At 45.0% G+C, this 24430-nt stretch overlaps 1 protein-coding gene across 12 annotated transcripts in view; it reads right to left on the bottom strand.

The window, feature by feature from the left end:
- GPD2 (glycerol-3-phosphate dehydrogenase 2) overlaps positions 671-24430 on the bottom strand; it is a 52377-nt gene continuing 28617 nt past the window's right edge. For 11 of the 12 annotated variants that reach the window (XM_021398545.1, XM_021398551.1, XM_021398555.1 and 8 more), the window contains 11 exons: positions 16191-16355; positions 15499-15643; positions 10414-10607; positions 8009-8143; positions 7591-7766; positions 7064-7195; positions 6437-6595; positions 5472-5584; positions 5310-5388; positions 4889-4987; positions 671-1639 (listed from right to left, as the gene is read on the bottom strand). In XM_021398545.1, coding sequence (XP_021254220.1) covers positions 1514-1639; positions 4889-4987; positions 5310-5388; positions 5472-5584; positions 6437-6595; positions 7064-7195; positions 7591-7766; positions 8009-8143; positions 10414-10607; positions 15499-15643; positions 16191-16355 — 1523 coding nt within the window. In that variant the 3' untranslated portion in view covers positions 671-1513. Of the gene's footprint in view, positions 1640-4888; positions 4988-5309; positions 5389-5471; positions 5587-6436; positions 6596-7063; positions 7196-7590; positions 7767-8008; positions 8144-10413; positions 10608-15498; positions 15644-16190; positions 16356-24430 lie in introns of those variants that run through there. The other variant, XR_002439300.1, reaches the window with a different exon arrangement.

Here is a 24430-nt window from a genome sequence, read left to right as displayed (position 1 = left end):
TCTGGACAGAAACCTGGAGACATTTTATCAGTGGTTTAGACTGAAGAAATTCAGATGACGCCTGCCCTTGTTTCTGTTTTTTTTTTTTTGTTTGTTTGTTTTAAAGATCTGTTTTTCAAAGACTTGCTTTTTCTTTCTTTCTAAAAGCACTCTCCCCCTGCAGCCCCAACCATCCGACCTGCTCAGCTCCATGCCAGCACTGCCCAGCCCCTCCATTTCACGCGTGCAGTCGTTTTCCCTTAAGATACAGCAGCAATCTTTGCCGCCTGCGACTGCGCTGATGTTTCCATTGCTAAAAGTGATGCCATCAGTTAAAGTGATTATTAAAATCGATATCAGATTTTACGTGAGGAGAAATCCAGAGCCCTTAGAACAGAGGGTCCTCTTTTGTCAGCTGGTATTTGCACTTAGATCTGAGGATGAACTGGGGAACAAACCCCCCCCCGTCCTGCATCAGCTGGGACCCCTCCACTTTGCAGTGAGCTCAGCCCCGTAGCAGGAGGGCAGCGGCCAGCACGGTGCTGCCAAACCCAGCAGGTGCCTGCTCCCAAAGCTTTCAGTGCCCACAGAAGAACAGCGCAGCCCTTGCTGCTTTACAGAAAGCCCAGCGGAACGCACAACGGGTTTCCCCGCTTCACTTTGAGTTTTTTTTCAATAAATTAAGACTTACGTTATCAAAAACAGTCATATTTTACATATCACCAGTTTTTTTTTGTCCCAGCCTGGAAACAGTACAGAGCATGTTACAGCATAAAACACCAGCTGCTAAAGGATGCTACTGACTAAAGGAAGCTTGTTTTTATTCGTATGGGAGAAAGGAAAGCTGTCCCCTAGCTGCTAGCTGGGTAATTAGTTTGGGTGATGGGGTGAAGTGCTGTCTTCCAGCTTTGTACTGCTGATACTTGTGTCTGGCCAAGTACTGGTACTGCTGAAATAACTAAACGCTCCAGGAGAGCGCAGCCAAGCAGCTGTGGAAGGCCAGTCACTAACCAGGGCAGCTCCCTGCTGTACCTGGGACCCTCGGAAGGGGAAGTTTTGCTCCTTTTGTGAAGCTATCTCAAATCCCAGGCACCAGCCGTGCCTCTGCTGCCCTTTGTTGAAGCAGACAGATCAGCAGCTTTTAAATACTAAATGCCTATTCACAAATCTCAATGCAACGCTCTCTTTAAAGGCAGGATTCACTTTTTTTTTGTTTAAAGGTAAAGGTGATACAGAAGTTAATGAGCAAGGCAGTACGTGCACGTGTGCTTGTGTGTGCACCAGTCTTTCCAGACCGTATTCCAGAACTTCCGTTAATAAACTCATACGTCTAAAGCATACCCAATCCAAAAGGCCACATACCGGAGTAGTAAGAGCTGTACACAAAACCATTAGTACAGAAAACAAACGCACCCATGGGTTTTTACAAAAGCTACGGCGATGGACAGATACCAGTCACCTTGAACGAGCAAGGCCATTCGAGAGCACTGGAATGTTTGTCAGCAGGTGCAGGCAGGAGCGGGGCCGTGCCGAGCTACAGCCCCCCGCCGCTGCGGTCCACCGGGATCACCGCTCGCTGCCGCAGGTTCTCCTCAGCCGTCTTCATCAGCACGGCCAGCCGGCTGCCGGAGACGTGGCCCTTCTGAATGGCACTCATCAGCTTAAAGAAAAAGAGAGAGCAGCCGTCAGCTTCCCTTCCACACCGAGAATGAAGGTGGGTGGCACGGCCCCATCCCGCTCCCAGCTGCTCAGCACAGAGCTACGGGGTCTCAGCCCAGCCCCACGGCGCGGGCTCAGCTCCACGCCAGGCACGGCCGGTCAGCGCTGCAAGGGCACGTGGCAAGTGGCAGTGGAGACACAAAACTGATTTGTCTGCCAATAAAGCAACCCTGCTGCACGGTTTGGAAAAAAAAAAATTAAAAAAAAATCAAAGCCCATTTACATTTTCCAAAAATAAATATGACCCGTTTCGATGCTGCACTGCTACTTCCATTAACAGCAGTGTTTTTTCAGTGACGTTCAACAATGTGGGATAACCCAGCTATTTCACAGGCCCTCCCCCACCCACGCTTTTTTTTTCCCCTATTCCCCCCTCAGTCTGGAAGTAACTAACAGAAGAACATTACTCCTGATCCAGCACTGACCCCAGACTGAACCCCTCCCATTCACATGCCCTCCTTTGCAGACAGCCTACTTGACTTCCACAACTCTTTCAAATCCAAATTATTTTACAGATTTTTAAAACCAATTTGCCTTGATGTCCTTGAAACTGGACTCAGCTCTACCTTAACGAGCACACGCTAGTGCTAAGAGTTTAGTTAATTCTTCTTTATCCCATGGATAAAGCGAGCATTAGACTTGAAATTACATACAGTCAGCCCGTCAAAGACCACTATGGAAAGCAACCAGCTCTTACAAAATGCAGTTTCCGACTCTCAGTGAGTGCTAGGAATCCTTCAGATTTCTTCCTTTCTATAGGAAAGTCTATTAGTTCTGCAGCTGGATCTCTGTAGGCTGGTACTGCATTTCAGAAACAGGAATGACTCCCCAGGGACGGAAAGAGACAGACCCAGCCGAGGCTGAAGGACCTCCAGGGCTGCCGGGGGCATTCTGGTCACCCTGTGAGCCCCGAGGAAAGGCAGATGCTGGAGCCAGGGAGCAGAGGCCCAGAGCATCCCTCCAGCTGCTCCCCTCCTCCCCAGCGACCCACAGAAACAACGAGGCTCCAAGAGGAGCAGTGCAGCCATCACACCCATTCATTCTGCCCTACCGTGTGCTCCACAACCAGTTTGTGGCTGACCTGTCCCACTACGCTGCATGCTCTGTGGGAAAGGCACTCTGCTGGGGAGCAGGCGGACCCTTTGGCACCACCACAAAAAACAGAAGTTTCATCTGCAAGCCTTGAGAGAAGCAATCACTGCCACAAGGCAGCTCCCTGTGCCGCGGGGACCGCTGTGTGTGACCACCTGAAGAACAGCGTGGGCGGCAACAGTAAAAAGCAGGTGCGAGTAAAAGCAGAAACGGCTCAAGATTTCCATCGGGACAACCTGTTTGCATGAAATGCTGATCAGCTCGCTCTGCGTTCCATCTGTGAAACACCTGCAAGCACTGCTGAGCAGCTCTCCCAGGGCAACCCAGCCAGGCTGGCAGGCCGCAGTTGGTCAAATGCAGGCACTCGGCACCGCTCCGCTCCCACCTGGATGGCGAGGCAGCCAGCTCCGATACAAGGTGTTCCTATATTCTAATATAAACGTCCACAAATATTTGCACACGGCTTTCCACAAGCGTTCTGGCAGTACAATGTAATGACTTGAAAGTTTTCAGAGAGCAAACACAAAAAGTATTGGGAGCTGGCTTAACAGATCCATTAAAAAAAATTAAACAAACACCACGTGTATTTTGTTCCTTCCATGGCAACCTGCTGCTCCCGTTATTACCACGCTTCCCACTGCGCTCTTTCTTTGCTACGCACTGTGCTCCTTGCTGCTCTGCCGCTGCACGGCGCAACGCAAACTCACTGCAGTGCTGGGAGCACACAGGGAAACGCTTAGGACAGGTCTGTAACCAAAGAGCTGCACAAGCTAAAGAAAAGTAACTCTGAAACGACACCAAAACAGTGACCTGTCACTTGTGTTTTAGAGATACCACGACTTTGGGCAGGAAACTCCTAATGAGACTGCTCACCAGAGTGAAGCAAAATAAAATCCGCAGCAGCCGTGTTAGTTGCTTTGACTTTCTTAAGCACAATGTATCCAAGCAAACCGAATTTTCAATTTCCCAAGCCATTACAGTAAATGTTTTGGTTTTTTTCCCCCCTAATCTGAAGTTTTCACATGCAAAGGGACACGAGAGGGAGACCCTTCCCAGCACTCGGAAAGCCACCTGTGATTTTTTCTCTCAGTTACTTCAGTAAGATGGCTCTCGGGAAATTTTATTTTATTTCAATGTACATATCAGCTACCCAGCTAAATTGCTGCATTTCAGGTAAATAAATAGTCCTTTTTTCTAATGCTGGACACAACCTGTGAAAATTTTCTGCATTTAGATTCAACAACGCTCTTCTTATCTACAGCTCATCTCAAGAGAGACAATTACCATTTCCTCTGCCTTGATCTTGTTTGTTTAACTTGACACAGTGAAGAAAGGGCTGACATTGACCAAAATCCCCAGCATTAATTTATCTCATGTTCGGCATTCATCATTGCCACCGTGTAGGAAAGACATGGCACTCACTGGAAACACCACACCAAGAAAGACTCCACGTAAACAAAGCTGGCTAGCAAACTGCATAAGCAAGGGGAGCTGGAGAAACATTTCAGCAGCACTTTTAATGCTCTAATTTTAAAGCCCTGCAAAAAGCAGGCACAGGCTGCCAACGTAACGTTCTTCATACAAATGGAGGTATCGTTTCTCAATCCAGGAGTTACAATGGGATAGCATGGGCTACGTGTGATCTAGCCGTAAGCTCTTACTTTACAATTTTCCAAGCTATTTTGAATACTGTAATCATTCCTAACAGGGTCAGGTACATGTCAGTGTGCATAACTACAATATACGTCCCAAACAAACGACCATCTTACTTGGAATATAATTAAACACAATTTCTGCATAAAAAAGCCAAAGTCAGCACAGATCAGCACTGTGGCACACTTTGAAAATTGGACCTGTTCTTTGGGTTAATTGCTTCTGCACAGAAAAAAAATCCTTGAATTGGGAAGGTGCTTAGCACTAGCTCCGTGTGTCACTTTTGCCTTGTGATCTGGCAGACAGCATCAATGCAACCGTGGTACCCCAGCACCACTCACCTCCTCCCCAACCCAGCTCTTCTGCATGGGAGGAGGAGGGGAACTGAACACCTATGCCTACAGTTATTAAAGCTACAGGTTCTTTGGAACAGGGAAACACCTACCTGCAAAAACTCAATGAGCTCAACCTGCCCGTTCTTGTTCAGATCTACTTCATGTAGAATATCGTGAAGTGTTTTTTCATCAATTTGCACACTGATGCTCTAGACAAAAAAAAAAAAAAAACAAAAAAACCCACAAAACAATTTTTAACAGAGTCAGGTAAGCATCAGCGTGCATAACTACAAAAAATCTTCCAAAAACAACCATCTAACTTTGAATATAATTAAGCATAATTTCTGCATTACAAAGCCAAATTCAGATCTGCACTGTGCAATTTGGACCTGTTCTACACCTTGCAATTTGGACCTGTTCAATAGACAACAAAGTACCTCAACTGCACTGCTCAGCACTATTTGTGCCACGGTGCAATTTAGATGAGAGGCTTAAAAATGAAACTAAAAAAAAAACAGAAGGAAGTTTTACCTCCAAGACACGCTGCACATCCAGTATAGTAATAAACCCTTTCTTGTCCTTGTCGAACATGTGGAATCGCTTCTTGTACCTGCAAGATAAGGATTATCAGGGGAGAAGAATGACACTCGATGCTGTTAACTCCCAGCAACTCAAGAATCTCATTTTACTTACCTTTCAATATCTGAAGGCACTAGAGTGATTTCAGAGCTGTCTGTTAATTGGTCAGATTTTACTTTGTAGCCCATTTCATAATACAGGAATTTCCTCGCAGCTTCAAGTTCTTCCTGCGATCAAAAAGAAAAGCCTTCTCAGATCTGAGGAAGAACAAGTTTCTTACACAATTTATTTGCTCCTTCCGCTTCACAACAATTTACCTAAGGTTCAAAAATTGAGTGGACAGTAGCTGAAAAGTATTAAAAAGTTCAACTTCAGCACCTTTTAGTCTTCAAAAGGGAAATCAAGCCTAGTAAAGACTTCTAATTACTGTGTAAATGCCTTCAGGATCACACTGTAGGTATGAGCACTGAGCCACTAGGGCAAAGGAAGCAAACAGTGACCTTCAAAATAATTTAGGAAATAAATTAAAAAAATTAACAAAATCTTTATCATCACTTTTTAAAATTGGAGCAGGTTGCCCAGTGAGGTTGTGGGTGCCCCCTCCCTGGAAGCACTCAAGGCCAGGCTGGATGGGGCTGTGAGCAACCTGGGCTAGGGGGAGGTGTCCCTGCCTATAGCAGGGGCTGGATCTGGATCATCTTAAAGGTCATCCAACCCAAACCATTCTATGATTCTATGAAAAAAAGGAGTGATACAGCTTGCTAAATTCTTCTCTTCTGAAACAGACCTGTAAGAAGCGACACTGGACTAAATACTTAATAGGAGTAGGATAGTAATGGCAGATGTGCCTCATTTTTAAAGTTAGAGAATGCTTTCACTCTCCCCTCCACCCCGGCCGATACCAATTCATTTCACAGCTATTTTGATGAAGGCTTCAAAATGAAATACACCAAATGTATCATTCTCTCAGGATTCTTCCTGAGCATCACTCAAGTTTTCCATTCAATTAATGTCAATTGTTAACATGGAAACTACTTAAGGAAAACAGAACACTTCTAGATGAAAAAGGCCCTCTGTACCTTTTTTTTCTGCTCATTCCAGTTAAGTTCTTTCCCCATTATATCTACAATCCTTGGCAGAGCTTCCTCAGCAGCCTGCACATTTAGGAAGGCCAAGCGAGTCCGTCGGGAAATGATATCCACAGCAGTGCGGGCATACTCTTTCACACCATAGATGACCTAAAGGAATAAGACAAGGAAAAAATGAAGATGAGTGGATATTAGATATACTGCATATTATATTATATATTTATATTAAAACATTTATTTCAGGTTGGATATTAGAAAAAAATTTATTCTCTGAAAGAGTGGTCAGGCACTGGCACAGGCTGCCCAGGGGGGTGGTGGAGTCACCATCCTTGGAGGCACTCAAGAAAAGTCTGGATGTTGTACTAAGGGACATAGTTTAGTGGGAAATACTGGTGGTAGGTGGACAGTTGGACTTGGAGGTCTTTTCACCTTGGTGATTCTACGGTTCTATATAAAAAAAATTAAGTATGATCAGGTGAAGTGGAAAAATGAAAACAAAAACCATCTCAATCTCCAGGCAAGGGCTTATGAAGGTATTTTTCAGAGTGAGATGGACCTGCTCTAGAATCTGCTTCATTCCCAAGAAGCACTCAAGCGTGATGTAGTTTTTCCACATACCTCAGCTTCAATATAAGGAAATTCAGACACAAGACGTTTTCCAACAATAGGCCATCTCTTTCCTGTAACTTGGGCTATTTTGGCCACCTCAAAGGCCTTGTCACCATATGTAGAAGCTAAATGTTGAGCCACCTATGGAGTTGAAAACAAGTTCAGTATGCTTTTGAAAGCACATCAAATATATGCATTTTTTATTGTCAGTTCTCTCATCACTAATAACAAAGATGCAGAAGAGGGAATCAGGTTCTTATGGTGTGAGAGGAAACTGCTAGCCCCGTGAATGAGTTAGACCAACACTCATGCTACTATGTATGTATCCAAACAAATGACTGTGGTGCTTCAACTCTTCCACTTCAGATGAGATCACAGAGTAGCACAGGTTTGTTGTGCTCAGAGAAAGGGAGACTAGGGTTGCATAACATTTTAAAGCAGAAGACAGTTAAGATGTTATGCAATATTTTCTTTAGGGAAAGAACAAAACCCTCCAACATGGAAATATCAGCGCATAAGCAGTAACAATGGCTCACCTCGCTTTCAAGTCCATAGTCCTGGACCAACCTAATGTAGAGCGTGGGGCTCCAGTCCTCAGCCCCTTGGAGCATCAGCCCAATTGTCTTACTGGAACTCGCAGGCAGATTGTGTGCCTGAATAGCAGCATCAATGGTATCCTGAGCCATGGCACGGTACGTTGTCCACTTCCCACCTGTAACCACACATTTACATCTTTATTTGGGGAAAGCAAGGGAAACACGAAGTTGGTACATACCACGTATTCCATCATATTACTCTTACTAGAGTAGTTCTAACAAGCCAGTCGCACTCCCCCTGACAGATCACTACCTAACTGTAGGAATGCAAAGCCTCACCCTGCAAGAAGAAAGATGTTTGCATAACATGCACTAGGGAAGCCCAACAGAAGCAACACTTGAAATGAACCTCCACTACCTGCTATGGTGACAAGGCCACTGTCACTAACAGCAACAACGTGGTTCCGGCATATCGACTGCGTGTCTTTGGAGTTGGGGTCGGTGACCAGAGGACGGATGCCACTCCACGCTGCCAACACGTCTCCTCTTCTCACTGTCCAGAAGAAAAGGCCAGCAAAGATCAGACAGAACTGATTTGTATTCATTTCCTATCCATCTTCTGATCTCTGTAGTGCGAAAAATGGCACTGCCCTTCTCCGTATCAATACTATTATCTGACCCAAAACAAAGCTGAAGACAGACAGCACCAACTCTTATCCTCTTTGTTTCTGCGGACAGGACAGTCCTTATATGGCCTTTCAGAACCAAAATAAAGTCTGTTCCTATAACATTTGCTTTCAGGACTTGAAAGCTTTTAATGTAGCACGGAATTTGTCGAGAGGAAAATCTGAAAAAATAAGTGATCTTTATTCAGAGCCTCTGTCAGAAGCCTGATGGCACACCTGCACCTGCTAGGCTATAGCACATCTCCCTATGCCTGTCGCTCCCCCAAGCCCCCAGCACTTGCACAGCAACCCCAAAGGGCCCAGGTGATCTGTCACAGATCATCCAGAAGCCCACACTGTTCTTCCTCAGCCATCTCTTCCAGCCCTACCTTCCCAACCTCACCTGTTTCAGAAGCATTTTCCCACTTCACAAGAAGCCCAACTCAGTGGCCATCTACATGCCCCCACACTACTGCTCTGCTCCCTGGCAGTTACTATATCCCTGCAGCCAATCCTGACCTTCCAGTGAATGTGGAGGAACAAAATCTGAAGGCAACAAGTAGTTTAAAAAAGTCCTTAGCAGTTGTAGGAAAATACCCCAAGTTCTGACAGGGACTGGGAATATATAAAACATGGAACCAATAATCTCATGAAATTAACGTTGTTGCTTGTTAAATTTACAATAGTAAAAATTGACCGGTTTAGTTTACACTGGAGCCCCGAAACAATTTTTGATGCAGCTTTCAAATAACTGATAACTGAAAAAAAATCGGTAACAGGGTGTAAAAATATCCCCAAAGAACACAAAATAGATTTCAGAAATCAATGGTGCTCTGCCAGCATGTTTAACCTGCCAAAATGAAGTGTTAATCACAGAAATAAGATACCATATTACATTTATAAACTAATGAAACTAGAAAAAGCAGCATGCGTGACACTATAATTAAACAGTTGGAACACATCCAAGCCTGTGTAAGTTGATAACCCTGGCACTGTCTCTGGCAGCAAAAAGGCAGGTCTGCAGTGAGTTGATATGGCCAGCACAGTTGTTAATTCAATAACAGGCAATCTATAAACACTGCTAATTGCATATGTGAAAAACAGTATGCACCTAGGTAGGTTTCATTCAAAAGAATTAAACACTTCATAATGTACTTCTGCGAAATGCATTGCAAGATTTCTGCCTTATTCAGGCTGAACGCCACCAGCTACCTGCCTGTGCCACCACACTGAATTTATTTGGCATCTGCTCCAGAAACTGAAGGGTACATTTCCTCGAGGCTGTTTGTCCCAAAGCTGTACAACAGAGAGCCACCAAACTGCTCATTTCAGGAATCCAGTAAGCTAGTATTTCCGACTGCTGGATAGCAAATTTCCTAGATCTCAGAGATTGCAGTGTTCCTGACAAACAGTGGTTTTCAGATTTCTTTTAGCACTACTACAACAGGAGCACAGACGCTTTCACAGAACCATTAAAAAACAAAACACAATTCCCCACAAAGCAGTAAATCTCACCGCAAAGTAAGGAAACCTCTCTCCTTTAAACTAGTAAAAAGGCCAAACGAGCCAGCATCTTCCAACAAAGGTGTTCTCAGCTCAGTTACTGAGGTCAGCAGTCACCAAGTGATTTCTATGAATTCCCCCTCCTGCCCATTATACTTCCCCCTTCAACCAAGAGCTGAACTATTAGGTATTTACCACATCCATAAACGTAATTAAGAAGAAAGTGTCTAGAAAAATGGAAGTAAAGACAGAGGAAAAGTCAGAACAACTCTCCCTACAATCAAAGGAGAGGAATTCTTCGATGCACCTGTAGGGATGTATGACCAAACTGACCCACTTCAGCCAAACTTTGCATCTGCCACCCAGAAAGGCCAGGAGGAGTCATCTGACAGCTGCTGCCTGGTAGATGAGAGGTACATGAAATCTGCACGTTCAGATATCAACCAATTTCCATTTGAATAGCCCAGGTAGAGAGAGTACATCTGGAAAAGCATCAGTGATAGCTCTGGAACAGATAGAGATGACGCTTACGTCCCACCAGTATTAGAGGGGCAAGAACTGCAGCTATCGGTCACTGGAAAGACTTTGGACAGACAGCATGTACTCAGACTGCAATATTGTAGATACCCCTCCCAGCGAAAACTGACTCTCCTACCTTCTACATCAACACTAAGGTAGTTGCGCACTTCATTCAGAATGAAGTTTATATCTTCTTCTGTGGGGATCGGATGGGAAGTGACATCGGTGGGGCTGTCCGTGGTCCCTGCAATAGTCATCTTCTCCCACGGCAGGAAGAAAATCACTCGGCCGTCGCTGGTGGCTGGGTCGAGCAGACCCATGTTATCAGGGCTGAAAAAGAAGGGACGTGATTCAGAACAGATCAGGCGTCACCAGGGATCTGTTCTCACGCACGTTCAGGTATTACATCATTACCCTTGCTCCTGTGCCAAAAGAGAGCACCACGACCCAACTGCAAAAGATATTTCTCAAAACTTCTGGGACTAAGGCCCTTAAATGTGATACTCAGAATGTAACTTCCTAAGGCCACATCCTTAGTGAGAGCAACCAGGCCTTTGGCATCTCCCTCCTCCAGCCACCCTTGCTCACTGAAATTTCAAATATAAGGATTTGAAATTTTAAAACAGCATTTACTGGAAGCCCCTATCATGGAATGAACAACTACTTTTAGTGTTAAGAAATAGGCAGTAGCTTATACTGTGTCACAAAGAACAGCTAAGGCTGAAACAGCACGCAGGCTGCAGTGGAAAAAAAAAAACAGATCTCCAGTTTGCTTTTAATGTGTCTAATTTAAGAGGCGAGAAAAATTTTAAGACCAAGCATTAGTAACCCCATTTATCAGGTAACTTACATCGCTTGTTTAGGGAGCAGATAAGACACCTAATGACTTTTGCAACTTGTATTCACAACAAAGGTGGGGAAGGAGGGAGAAGGCAAAGTTAGGAACAAGAAGGAGAAGAAGGGAGAGAACAGGAACACTAAAATCATGGCATCACGAGCACGTTAAAACAGGGAACTCCCAAGGATCCTACAGCCTGAATTCAGTAACCACCTGCCACGTGAACAGAACCGAAGCCCAGGCTGCCAAGGGAGTCAGACCAGAAATACATTCCAAATGCTTCCGGCAGCATTCCTGGACTAGGAACCATCTTTGGAGGGGAAAGGCAGAAGGTACCACCTCTGTAGTGACTGATCAGACACCAGCACCTTCATTCAGTTGTGCCAGTGCTACAGAACGATTCAGGGAAGAGAAAGATGACAGCTCTTTGCACATGAAGTTTTAACTTAGTTATCAAGGTTTTCTGGTAAATAATAAAGAAATACTAAAAAAAGCAATAGTAAAAAAATATCCAGATGTACAAAAGAAAAAGTTACCTTCATCACTCACTAAATAGCAGTGCTTCTACTTCAGGAAACGAGGCACCTATCAGCACCATAGCAATGTAAGCAGTTGTTATATAGGAGAGTACTGCAAAAGTTGCCCCTTTTCTATTAATTTCTATTTAAAGGAAAGACACTGACTTTACTATTAGGTGCTGGAAGCCCTCATAAAATCATCTGCAGACAGTTTAGCAGCCTTCAGGTTTTGTACCTGCTCCTGGTACCAGGAGGAGGATATGGAAGTATCCATCTGGGAGAGAAGGATCAGCAGAGGGGGTAATTCAGCAGACTCAGGTAACTACTAACACAACAAGCTGCAGGGAGACAAAGACTGCAGGTCGGACAGAATGAGCTATTTAAGAAAGCTACAAGCTGGATCACTGAATATTTCATTTTTAGGAAGTCTAAACTGATTACTGAAGGTAAGTTTGCAATATCTGGAAAGGCTAGGAGCAGCTGAAAATTTCATATAGAGCATGTATATTAGAACATTTTTTAGATGATATTTATAGACAGCTTAAGCATACAGTTGGAAAAGTACAATTTAATAGGGGAAGTCAACACAGATTTGTGAAAGGTAAATCACGTCAGACAAATGATTACTTTTTAAAATGAAAAAGCTATTGATTTAGAGACAGGAAACTAGAGATTTAATATACAGTATCAGAATATTCAGATAACTTCAGACATTCTCAAAAGAATAATATTTTTTTTTTAAACACGATTTAAGTAAAAAACCGTGAAAGAGAAATGAGTAAAGAATTAAAACTAAGTTTTACCGTAACACCTACAGACTGAAGTATGTACAAGAGGGTAACACAGCAAGTGATGAGAGAGGATGAAGAAGCCATCCGTACGACAATTAATCTGCTGACATAATGACCACCGGCCACGCTGGGAAGTTCTTCTCAGTCCCCCCTTGCTCTGTCTAACCCTTCTCATAGAATTAGCTGCAGAGCAACCAATGCCATTTAAAACACCCACCAACAAGAAGCATCCTGCCCGCAGAACGCTGCGGCTCCGTGCTGCTTCTGCAGTCACTGCTGCTCACCAGGAGCCCTGCTCCAAGTCCGTGTTTTCACAAGAGAAATGCTGAGGGACCTGGAATTGGTGCGAGCACGCAGCACAGCGGGATCACCCACTGTCATGTTTCTCCAGTGATCTTTCGAGATCACTAGAACGGTTAAGATTAGGGCTGGTAAACTGTAATATGAGACAGAAATATAGCAGCAAATACACAGAGCCCAGGAGCCTAATACAGACGGATCCGGAGCGACTGTCAGCAGAACAAACATCAGCAGACCCGGCCCTTTGTGAGCTAATGACACGGCAACAGCTGACTGAAGTTAACCGAGTGCTCGGAGCACGTCTGCTTTTAAATACGCTTCCTCCTCAGAAGCAGCAGCTTGGCTATATTGAACAATGCACAGAGCATGTAACAAACGAGGAAAGAACCCTGAATACAGATTACTGAAGTATAGATAAGATGCGAGAGTATGAGCTACAGACTACTAAATTAGACCAAGCTATTTATATGAAGCACAGATCTGAACTCTCGAGCTCAAAGTCAGTAAGTTATTCGTTCTGGATGTTAGAAGGCAGCATTTTGCCAAGTACAACAGAAACATAGAAGATTCCTAGTGGAAACACCATACATGCATTTAAACAGAAAACAGGTGACTTCCAAGAAAGCAGAGCTAAGGTTTAATAGAGCGGATGTAAGGAAGAAGTTGTTCACACTCAGGGTGGTGAGGCACTGCATGGGCTGCACAGAGAAGTGGCAGTGCCCCATCCCTGCAGACACCCACGGTCAGGTCGGATGAGCTCTGAGCACTGATGGAGCTGTGGGTGTCCCTGTGCACTGCTGGGAGCGGGACCAGATGGCCTCTGAGGGTCCCTTCCAGCTCAAACCATTCCATAATTCAAATTTAATTGGAACCTGGAGCAGATAGGAAAATTTAAGAGGACTGTAAATACCTGAAGTTTGCTGAGTGGAAGTTTGTATTGCACACACAGGCTTCCTGCCTGAGATGTGCTAACCTGAACAAAGGTGGCCAGAATCCTCTCTCTTTTTGCAGATATTATGCTTAAACAATAGGGAGTGAAAGAGAGTTATTGCAGCTACTAGAGCAGATACGTATACTAAAAATAGAATTAATGAGAGGAGGAATACTGGGACTATTAATGAAGAACATAAACGAGCAAGAATCCCATGGGAAGCGAATGCATTACGTTAACGTTAGTTTTACAAAATCTAAACTGTGTCTAGACACAAAATTCTCTGTTACAGAATTTTGGCCCAAACTCACACAAATTTTACAAATTATTTAATCACAATGGCAAGTAAGATGCAATTGAATAAGTCTTATTTGTTAAGGAATACCCATCCACTTGGAGCCAGGAACAAAGACTCGATACAACTGAGATGAAATACCATGAGCATTTCCTATGCAGCTCCTTGGATTAGGCTTCCCCACTTAGCGGAAATGCGGTTTTACTTCATCAGCTGTACTGTGGAGGCAGCACGTGGGCAGACACTATTTTACAAGAAAAGCAGTGCCCACACACTGACATACACAGGGGAACAAGGAGAAGAGATTTTCTCCACATTAGCAGTTACAATTATTAGGTATTTACCAAACACGTAATTAGAGCCCTCATGCGTATCATGCCATCTTCAACTTGGAATCTACAAAGCGATTCAAAGTTGAACAGCTGACTTTATGGCCCTAAACCAAAACCATGTTGCTGCCCAGGTGCTTACGACTGCATGGGATAAGCCTAGGATTACAAACTTTTTATCCTCTTTGCTGTTGCTCTAAAGCAGTTATCAAGTCACTTCCTGATTGTCATGGGAGAAGACACGACGAACATAGGTCGCAAGAGTGATTTTCCACTGGGCCAAAGATGCCTCAATTTTGTAGTCTTTGGTCATGTCCTGTTGGGACAGCTCAAGCAACAACAACACTTTGCGCACTGAAGTCTAAATTTGTATTCACAGAGGGTTGCAACAGTCCTATGGAAGGCATTATTGTAAGTGCACTGTATCAACAGAACCGGTATAAGTCTATAAATGTGAATTTCCATTAGGATGCTGATGACATCAGGAACCAAATGTAATATTTGAGCTTCAACGGAAACGGCTTACATGTGGTAGAAGGGGATTTGGTTTGGCAGCAACAAAGAAGGAGGGAAGCAGGAGGAGTCTGTAGAGAGAGCACTTACAGAGAGCCCCAGGAGCCTGCGGTGGGCTCAGTGCAGGCAGAGCGGTCCCCTGCACCCCAACTACCAAGGGTGGGTGGGCACCTGCCCTCCAGCATTTCATGTTATTCTGAACTACGTGCTGCATTGCGTGCAGGCTGCATTCTTAACACCAGTGGAGTCCATCCAGACTAATACAAGGGGCAGAGGGTAGTGGCAGATCATTGCCTAGACAGTTTGATGTTTTGTAAGACAGCAAGCTTTCTAAGAAGGCAGGAACCTCTCTGGAAGGCTTTCTACACTTCTTGTTCTCTCAACAGGGTGAAGCAGCAGTCAGCACGTCCAACTGACCCCTTATTAGGAGAGCTACCTTACAGCACTCACTGCCTAAAGGCCCCTCCGCTTCAGCAGGAGTTCTGCCCTGGTAAACCTCACCTACACGCTATGAGGTTTTTCTTTTCTGCCTAGATAAAGCTGGAGTTTTAACAGGCATAGTTCCAGAACCTTCTAAATAATAATGATTAAAAAAATCTTGAAGCGTGCATTCAAAGCTACCATAAAAACCACAACTGCGTCCCCACAAGCTCATTTATTACAGACACCAGCAGAGATTGTTACAAATGGTTTGGAATATTGTTACCTGTAATAACCCGGCATCACGATGTGCACGCCCGCACTGGGCTGACAGATGTTGGGTACTTCCTGATCATCCATTTTGCGCACCGAGTCTGTGAAAGGTCCCGTAGCATTGATAACACATTTGGCTTTGACATCAAATTCCTGCCCTGTGAAAGAAAACAGCATCAATCACGGGCCCCATTTGTTTCCCTGCTCACTGACACCCTGCGTTATTAATCTATGAACCTAACCTACTGTAACGCGCATTGTGCTCGTCTGAATGGAACAGCTGGAACTGTTCTCAAAAATTAACCAAGTTCTCATTTCGCACCAGACTTCAGAGGAAGCATTTTGCAGAAAGTTCTGAGTTGTCTGTGAAGGCAAGGGAGGAGGCAGGGGAGGAGCGGGCTGAACTGCGCCTCTCAAAGAGGAGGATTCAGCTGCTGAGTGGTATTGTTATCGTACGGCACGCAGCATTTTACAACAGCGTCTCTGCTTGACAGAAGGGTTCGGATGTAAAGCTCAGCCCACTCTGCCAAAACACTGGGATCCGAGTGCAAAATCTGACAGAAGTTAAAGATGATTGACACTAATGCTGTGCCACCGCACTCCGGGAAGACGGCTCCTTTGTCAGTTCATTGATATTTCCCATCGCCGCTTCCCGCTCCCACCTCCGTCCCCCAGCAGCACAGCTCCCGGCCACGTGGCACACACCTGTGAGGACGTCCCTGCAGCGTGCCCCGCACACGCGCTGCTTCCCGCTGCCCGGCTCCGTCCTCTTCAGCAGGCGCAGCACTTCAGTGTAATTGGCGGTGGCAGCGCCGTACCTGGCAGCGGTGAGGGCGATGGCGAGGTTCATCCGCGCGTCGTTGTGCTGACCTGCAGCAGGAAGGGACCGGGCAAGGATGTGAGTCACCTCCAGCCACGGACGCGCGGTATGGAAGCGTGTCAGAACCGATCTGTCACAGCTGTCCCTGTCACATCGAATAGCCGTGATGGCTGCTCGTGCCCGACGTGGTTATTTAAAAGCCACGTCCTCCGCACGGCCCCCGCCGTGCTCCCACCCCACACCGAGCAACCCGCGCCCCTTGCCGGCGTGGGGCCGAGGGCGATGGGGCTCAGTCAGCCCACAGGGTGCTCCTCCTCCTGCGTGCAACCCTGCTGCCGTTGCACTGCTCTACCAAAGCACATGTTCCACATAAGTGCCACTGCAATCCACCAACAATTCCTGTGCCGAGTCGGGCCACGCTACGTGCAAAACCCAAGAAAGCTTTCAGGCTGTGCTAAGTTACAAGTTTTCTGTAACTTTCTTTTGTATTATTATTTCATAGATATTTTAGCTTCCCAACGTACAGCATAAAATCATCTGAAAAGAAATAAGCAGACAAGAATTAATGAAGGATTCTTAACACATATCATTAAAGATTTATTACTGAAATCCCCTCGTTAAAGAAAACCAAGAGAGAGGCAGAGGGACCATGAGGGGAAGATGATTAATTACTTTAAAACACGGGCTTCACCTGAGACTTTTCCTATTTATTATTGCCACTGAAGTTAAAGTCCAGGATGCTGGCTGGAAAGAATTACTATACATTGAAGGGGCCAGGCTCTGTGTGTTCTGAATAATTAATTTACAGCAGGGCTAAACTTCCTCGGATGTGGTTCACTTTCCCACGTGCCCGCACCAGTTCTATCAAAGATAATACAGGTAAAGTGATGAATTTGTAATAGATATTGTTGTTGATTTATGTTGCCAGCATTCTGAACGTTCGGTACAAATGGTTTATGCAAAGTTTGGTCCTTCTGATTCTGCCCGCGCATCTCGAACCGCCGCGCACATAATCTGTTCCCAGCTAAAAGGGCAAAGCTATAAAGATGGGATCAATGGCCTGGAGGTGCCACCTCCCCTCTCCTCATCCTCATTCGAACCCAGCTGAGGTGATACAGTGCCATCAGTCTTCAAGCACAAGGCAAGTTACGCGAAGTGAACAGAAACAGTGATATGATGAAGCACCGATGAAGAAACAAACAGTAACTCTGATTCAGCTACGCAAACAATGCCCAGGATAAACTGCAGAAAAGAACAGCAAAACAACTTAGCGAGATGTCAAGAAAAGTTGCAGATGCTCCAACACAGCAGATGCATGAGACTAAACAGCCATCTGTCAGAAGTGGCAGGCAAATCATTAAACAAATGCATCAACATTTCTGCTACAGCAGTGTCAGGGAAGGGATGAAGTGACCTTACAAAGTCTATCTCAAAACCGAGCGTTTTAACAAAGGGCTGAGAACGTTCAACGTCTTGTGCACACGGTGAGCAGCAGAGAGTGTGGGGGAAAAAAAAAAAAGACAAAGGATAGCAGCAAGCTGCATTACAGTAGCTACTTTAATGTAGAGCAGAGCACACCCAGAACGCTCTTCTAACCCAGGGCTGAAGGCGTGCAGAAGCGGGGTGGCCTGCAGCCATCCCTCTTTGCTCTGGTGCTTTGTTTGCAGCTCCCTGGGCAATGGGGTGCTGCAGGGCTTTGTGGCACAGGGCAGGAAACCCAGCACTGCAGAACTGCCACCTGAGAGGACGTGCCATCCCCGCACCAATGAAAGCCCGAAGCAGCAGCTCTGTGCAGAACCCCCTTCAAGGCAGCCTTGTTGTGCTTCTCACCCATATCCCCCTCATCGTTATTCTGCTGTGAGAAAACCCTTGCTATTACTCAGTTCTCAGCTGTCCACGGGAACCGAGTGCCTAGGTAATGCACTTGCAGGAAGAGGACTGGGAAATAACCAGTTGCTGATTAACTACGCATCTAGAAAAAACAACACTGGCTTCAGATTAATGGAATCCACAGCGCAGAGTCCTGGAGTATTTCACAGTATAAACAGCAGAGATCTGAGGAGGTCTAGATTGGAAAGCAATGAGGAGTGACTTACTGGCTCATAAATTTATCATCTATGGAGAATAACACCTCAACAGGTTGGTAAGACGGGGTCACGCTGCGATGGCTTTTCCACTCAGGAACAGGTTTGTTTGTTGGGAGGTGTGTCTGTGTGGTTTTAACTTTAACTCATATGCGCACATTTTCCCACAAACAATGACATTACAACTCTGCGCTTTGTGCAGTCACCTTCTGCCTTGACACCTGAAGAAGCTGTTGCTGCTCCTCCATGCAGAGCAGCAATTGCAAAGGGATTGCAGAACAGCTCTCACTACAGCACCATTCACGGCTGAGAAAACGTTTTTGGCTGACGAAATAAACCTAGTTATTTTCAGTCATGCTAGTTTGAAATAACAATCATTCCCAATTCCAAACAGGTTAGGATGCGTTGTGGCACTCCAACAATCCTTATCACTCGAGAGAAACAGGACAGAGAAGAACAAGAATCCTACCTCTCAGTCTTTTTTTTTTTTTTTTCCAGTGAAATATCATCCTTCTTTTGTAACATTCAGGTCCTCCAAACCCAAGATTAAGCTTGGAGGCATTTACTTTCTCCAAACGGAGATGTAAAGCTTTCTTGACACTAGCACTATTAGCACGCTCAGAAAATGCCCAGGAAACCCAAGGCACAGGCGTGTGCTAAGGACGAGGCGACCAAAGACCTCTGTGGGAGGCTCTGCTTTATCTACTCCAGGCAGCTTTGCATCCATCGTCCTCCATGTCAGTCACTGGTGCTCCAAAGCAAACACAGAACAACTACCTGCCCTTGCTCCCCCTTCTACTATACCACGGGTTTCTTCCAAAATGTTGCTGGTGACAAATCCAAAAGTTGTTTCACAGTACCACAGCAGCTATGTCCGACTAATCTGGCATTCCCTTCTGTAACAAGTAAGCTGCTGAAGATCTCCTAACTAAGCTCAGAGCAATAATACAGTGAATATCTAACTAGAACATCCACGAGCCACGGATGTGCCCAAACACCCTGCCCCAGCGAGCTGAGCGCTGCCTCAGTCCTGCTGCTTGAGGGCAGGCCCAGGGAGCACAGGCTGGCGGTGCCTGTCGGCTCTGTCAGCAGGACACAGATCCAGGGGCTGCACCTAGCAGCCAGAACCCAGCAGCTTTGGAACAAACATCCAGGAGCCACTGATGGAACCTGCCGAGCTTTCCTCGCAACTCCTCCCAGGGTAAAACTCAAGAAATGGGTGTTGAAATCCTTTAAATCACTTCTGAGAAAAACAAAGAGCCACTCATCTCGTCATTACTGTTGTCATCTGCTCATTGTATAGCAATAATTGCAGTAAGCTCATTTTCATTAAGGGTAGCAAATGCTGTTAACAAGACACTGGCCTAACTGCTTTCAATGAAGTGACACTTAATCCTCTCAGAAAAAACCAACAACACTATTCTTAGAAGGCATACTGTTGAAGACATTTGGGGCAAGAAGACATTTTGTCAATGTGTTCCACATAATTTTAAGATCAACACTGATGCCATTTGGTTTATAATTTCTTTTTTTTCTTTTCTGTAATTTAGGAAAATTCTATTTTCATTCCTTCGTAGCAAATGCTGTATTTCTTCAAATAAGAACAGACAATGCTTCCGTTGGCACTAAAAGAATCCTCCTACAGAGTGCACAGCGTACATTCGATTTTATTTTTATCAGTGCTGAACCACAGCCAGTAGTGGTAACAAAGCCCACAGACTGTACAAATTTGTGACTGATTCAGTGGAGCTGTGTGAAAACCACCACGCCAGCGAGGCACGCTGCTAGTTCTAGTATCTTCTGCACTATGTCACTCTGACACCCGCTGCCTTTCTACCCATTCCTGCCCTCTCATGTGCAACTCCCTGCAGCTGAAAATCAACACCACCCAGTATCCAATGACTTGGCAGGGGTATTGGACTCGATATCATCTCTAGAGGTCCCTTCCAGCCCCTACAATTCTGTGATTCTGTGACTGCAGAGGGCAGAACTTCTTTTAGTCCTGAGTGACAATTTGTCCACACTAACTTTCTTGTGCTAAGAACTAACACTTGGTTACATGACTGTCATGACACAGCTACATTCAATGACAGTGCCCCCAAACACCGCAGCCACTGCCCCCCAAATTGCCTGACATACACTTTGCAAAACCATGTGACATCCACACTGTTGCAGTACTCAGCCAAACTTCTTGCTTTAAGGAGCAGGCCGGTGGTCCCTGCAACAGACATGAAAGCTTTCTCACCTTGTGTCAATTTAGTCTTTTCCTATTAGGCTTATCTAATTATTTCTGTCGAGGTCAAGCTTAATGGAGAGCTGGGAATTAGCCATGCAAGAAGCTATATGACAGCCTTAATGCACTTTCTCAAGAAGGCAGATCTTTCTATAGAAGTACATACCCAGCTTCTTTTGGCAGGAAGAAAAAAAGAATTAAAAGAAATATTTGGATGAGAGACCTAGGCAGCAATTTTGAATCTCCATATAACACAGCCATAGAAATAGTTAGCTTTTGTTTGTTTGTTTTCTTTTAAAAAGCTCATGGGATAACAGTTAACTAAAGGCTTGGGCATTACTTCCTTACGGAGCTCCACTTGATTAACCAAACACAGCCCGCTACTCGCAAGGTAGCCCCTTGGATTTGAAACATACCCCAAATCATAGCAAGATTGGATATTACTAGATTGTCACAATATCAATGCCCACTATCCCCAGAAGCACTGATATCCTAAAGTCATCTTAAAATGATATATGTTAAATTCCTACATTAGTATTGCATAATTGCAATCATGTTGTAAAAAAAAAAAAAAAACCAAAACCAAACAGCACATGGAATCAAACAACACGTTTCACGTGCATAAAAGTGTTCCTGTTGTGTATATACAAAGCTTACCAAATTTAAGGCTGATGATCTGTAGTCAAACACAGAGATATATAATTAAGTGATCAGGGCTGCCTGCAGCCACCAATTTTTAAATAGAAAGTGCTTAATTACAGGAACAGTTTTATTACAAGTATTAAAATGGGAACTCAACATCTGTTGTAGACGCTGGAACCAGTTGCATCCAAGTTGAGTCACTCCAGCTGATTCATAATGCCTATAACTTGTTCCAGCCTTCTTTCAGGAGGAATGCAGTAAGCTCTTTTCCTCAAACCTACGTACAACAAATTGAGGTGTTAAGTTTTGACTCATACGTTAAGTCATTAGAAATGCCCTGAGACTTGAACTATTTCTTAACTCTCTGAATCACATGAAACTTAAGCCAGGTCAAAAATTCATCAAGAACTAAGAGGCTTTCTAGGACACACAGCATACATGTATTTGTTCTTGGACTGCTTCAGAGGGAAGAACGTTCTGACTCAGTCCAATCAGTCCCACCACGCCCACACTAACACAGCAGTACCGCACCAGATTGCTAATGCTGCTAATACAAATCACGTACGAATCGTGTTCTGCTTTGCACTCCGTTATCCATGCGAACGAAGAAAACTAACCAAGCACACTGCATGTACAAAAAACAAACAGGATCACAAAGAAGGTGAGGAAACAAAAATGCAATACGCTCCAACTTACATACAGTTATAAACAAATGAATACATGAAAATATTTGGCTGGAGCATCATGGTATGGTAGACAAGCTAAAATTAACTGAAACTAAAGTACTGGCATACAAAAATAAGCCATGCTATCCAAGCACGTTAGGAAAGAGAATTTGGAATTACTGTTCAGCACTGCTGCTTTGTAATTATGTTGTTTCCCACTTCTTTCTATCAGCCTTCAACTTGTCACCACAATCATATTGTGGTGTCAGTGTAAGTAAAAGCACAGTGTTAAAATGAGACCAAACATTGTCACTGTCAGTTTGTGGCAGCCGCGCTGAGATGTCACAGCGCACAAGCATCAGGGCCGGCCTGCTGCAGCCGGGGCGTGGGGACACGTCCTGCAGGGTGGACAAGCACCTCTGCAGCGAGACCTGGAGGAACCCTGCTGGGGCTGAAGGCTGAGGGATGGGGCTGTGAGGGCAGGGGCTGCAGCGTGCCATGGTTAGGCTGCTGGCCAGCCAGGAGCGTGGGCCCAGGCCCAGCGCACACCGCCACCGGGCCCAGGCCCAGCGCACACCCCGCTTGCTCTACCCCCAAGATGAGGACGAGGTGCTCTGGGCAGACACCCACACAGCCCTCGAGCAGCCCCGGCCCGGCCTCACCGCTCCGCACCCACACCTGCCCGAGGTGCGTGGGGACGCATGGCTGATGGCCCCGACCATCTGTACAGCCCTGCCTACTGTACAGAACCAGTACATATCAACTAACGACCCACTATTACGTTCACATGGAACACGCATATTAATTACAGCAGAGTTGCATGCTCCGATGGAGCCTTCCCTCTAAAAGCCACGGCACTCTGGGGCACACCGAGGTGTTTGCGGCACAATGTGCAAATAGCATCATTTTGCCCGGGAATAATCTTAAATCTTTTAGGGAAGATCTGAAGAATTATTCCCCGTTCACTTCTTAAGGGACATGAAAATCGTCCTTTGCTTATATGAGCATTAAAGAGCAAAAACAAAAACCAAAAACAACAACAAAAAAAAACAGAGGCATAGAATTCACTCGAATATTCATCACTCCCAACCCTAAACCCGCAGCGTACAAACAGATGAATCCAGCAAGTCAGAGAGCAAAGCCAATTTAATCTGTGGCTCCCCTGAGGTAAATGTAGTTCACAGTCCTGCCCCCACCCCAACCTCAGCCATAATCCCCAGCTCCTGGAGGTAAGAAAGCACTGGAGTGAGGAAAATTCTGCAGCGGGATATAATGATCCAAAATGACAGGGACAATAATGACAATGAATTTCATGTCTCCCAGTCATGAGCCAGGGATGCTTGACTGGGCTGACTTACACAATTAAATTGTTACAGGTACAGCAGGAGATGCAGTTATCATCTGCGCGCTATTGGGAACGATGCCTCCAGCAAAAAAAGAACAAGTGCTCTGGAATGCGCAGCCTTTTGTTGTGGAACTGCTGCTCCCGTAGGTACAGCCCTACCCTTTGACAGAGGGAAAACTGGGTTAAAGATGCAAGCCATTTTAAGCGATTGATTTTATCCCTTTTGAAAACGACAAAAAGCGGCGGCGGGTAAAGCACTACTTGATTGCAGTCACCTTGCAGGGAGACGCACGGCGAGGAAAAAGAGAGCGTCTGATTTTATCAGAACTGGGAAGCACCGCTTCCAACAGATTCCCCGCTAATATTTATACCAACATCAGGAAGGAGAAATACCATCACTGCTCTAGGTTCAGGCACAGACGTGCATTTCATTTTGCACGTATTCCACTAGAGGCAGCCAATATCACCTTACAAGCCTCCTCGCAGCACGCTGCCGTTCTCCTCAGGATTTCACATACAACTCTATTATATAAAACATGGGACAAAACGTATCTGAGAACAACTGGATATGGAGAATACGTATAGACTTTTCCAGGTTGTACCTACACTTAGCGTGCCTGCAAGGCTTCTCTCATTCATCTCCTTTCAATTTTGAAATACCAAGAAATATGGTTAGCGGTGTATTTCACCTATAGAAAAATCTTTTTAGTGACAAACTGTCAAAGAGTTTTCATATCCAGGGAAGGAGAAAAGTCATACAGTTGTCTGCATCTGTAATAGGGTAATACCCCTATTACGGCTCACAACATTCTCAAAATATTAATTTGTCAAATATGAATTATAAAGCTGCAGCATTTCATAATTCAGGACACACTCAAAAACTAGGAAAAATAGCTACAAGAGCCTAAATAAAAAAAAGCATTTATTCCATTTTTGACAGCTTAATGAATGCTCTACTCTTTTGCATTGATTTTTGCGTGTGTCTGTGTGTGTGCCTGCGCGCCCAGGAAGGATTTCTCATGGGGTTTGCTGTACACAAGGAAAGCTAAATCCTCTGCCAACGCCTTTTTTTTTTCCTTTATGTTTAAATAACCTTCATATTAAAACATTTCAGGAGAAAGTAAATACCAAGAATACAGAGAACAACTGCTTACAT

This window comes from Numida meleagris, chromosome 5 (genome assembly GCF_002078875.1).
Source record: "Numida meleagris isolate 19003 breed g44 Domestic line chromosome 5, NumMel1.0, whole genome shotgun sequence".
Taxonomy (NCBI): Eukaryota; Metazoa; Chordata; class Aves; order Galliformes; family Numididae; genus Numida; species Numida meleagris.
The sequence above is the reverse complement of the archived record's forward strand: the minus strand, read 5'-3'. Positions and strand labels throughout refer to the sequence as shown.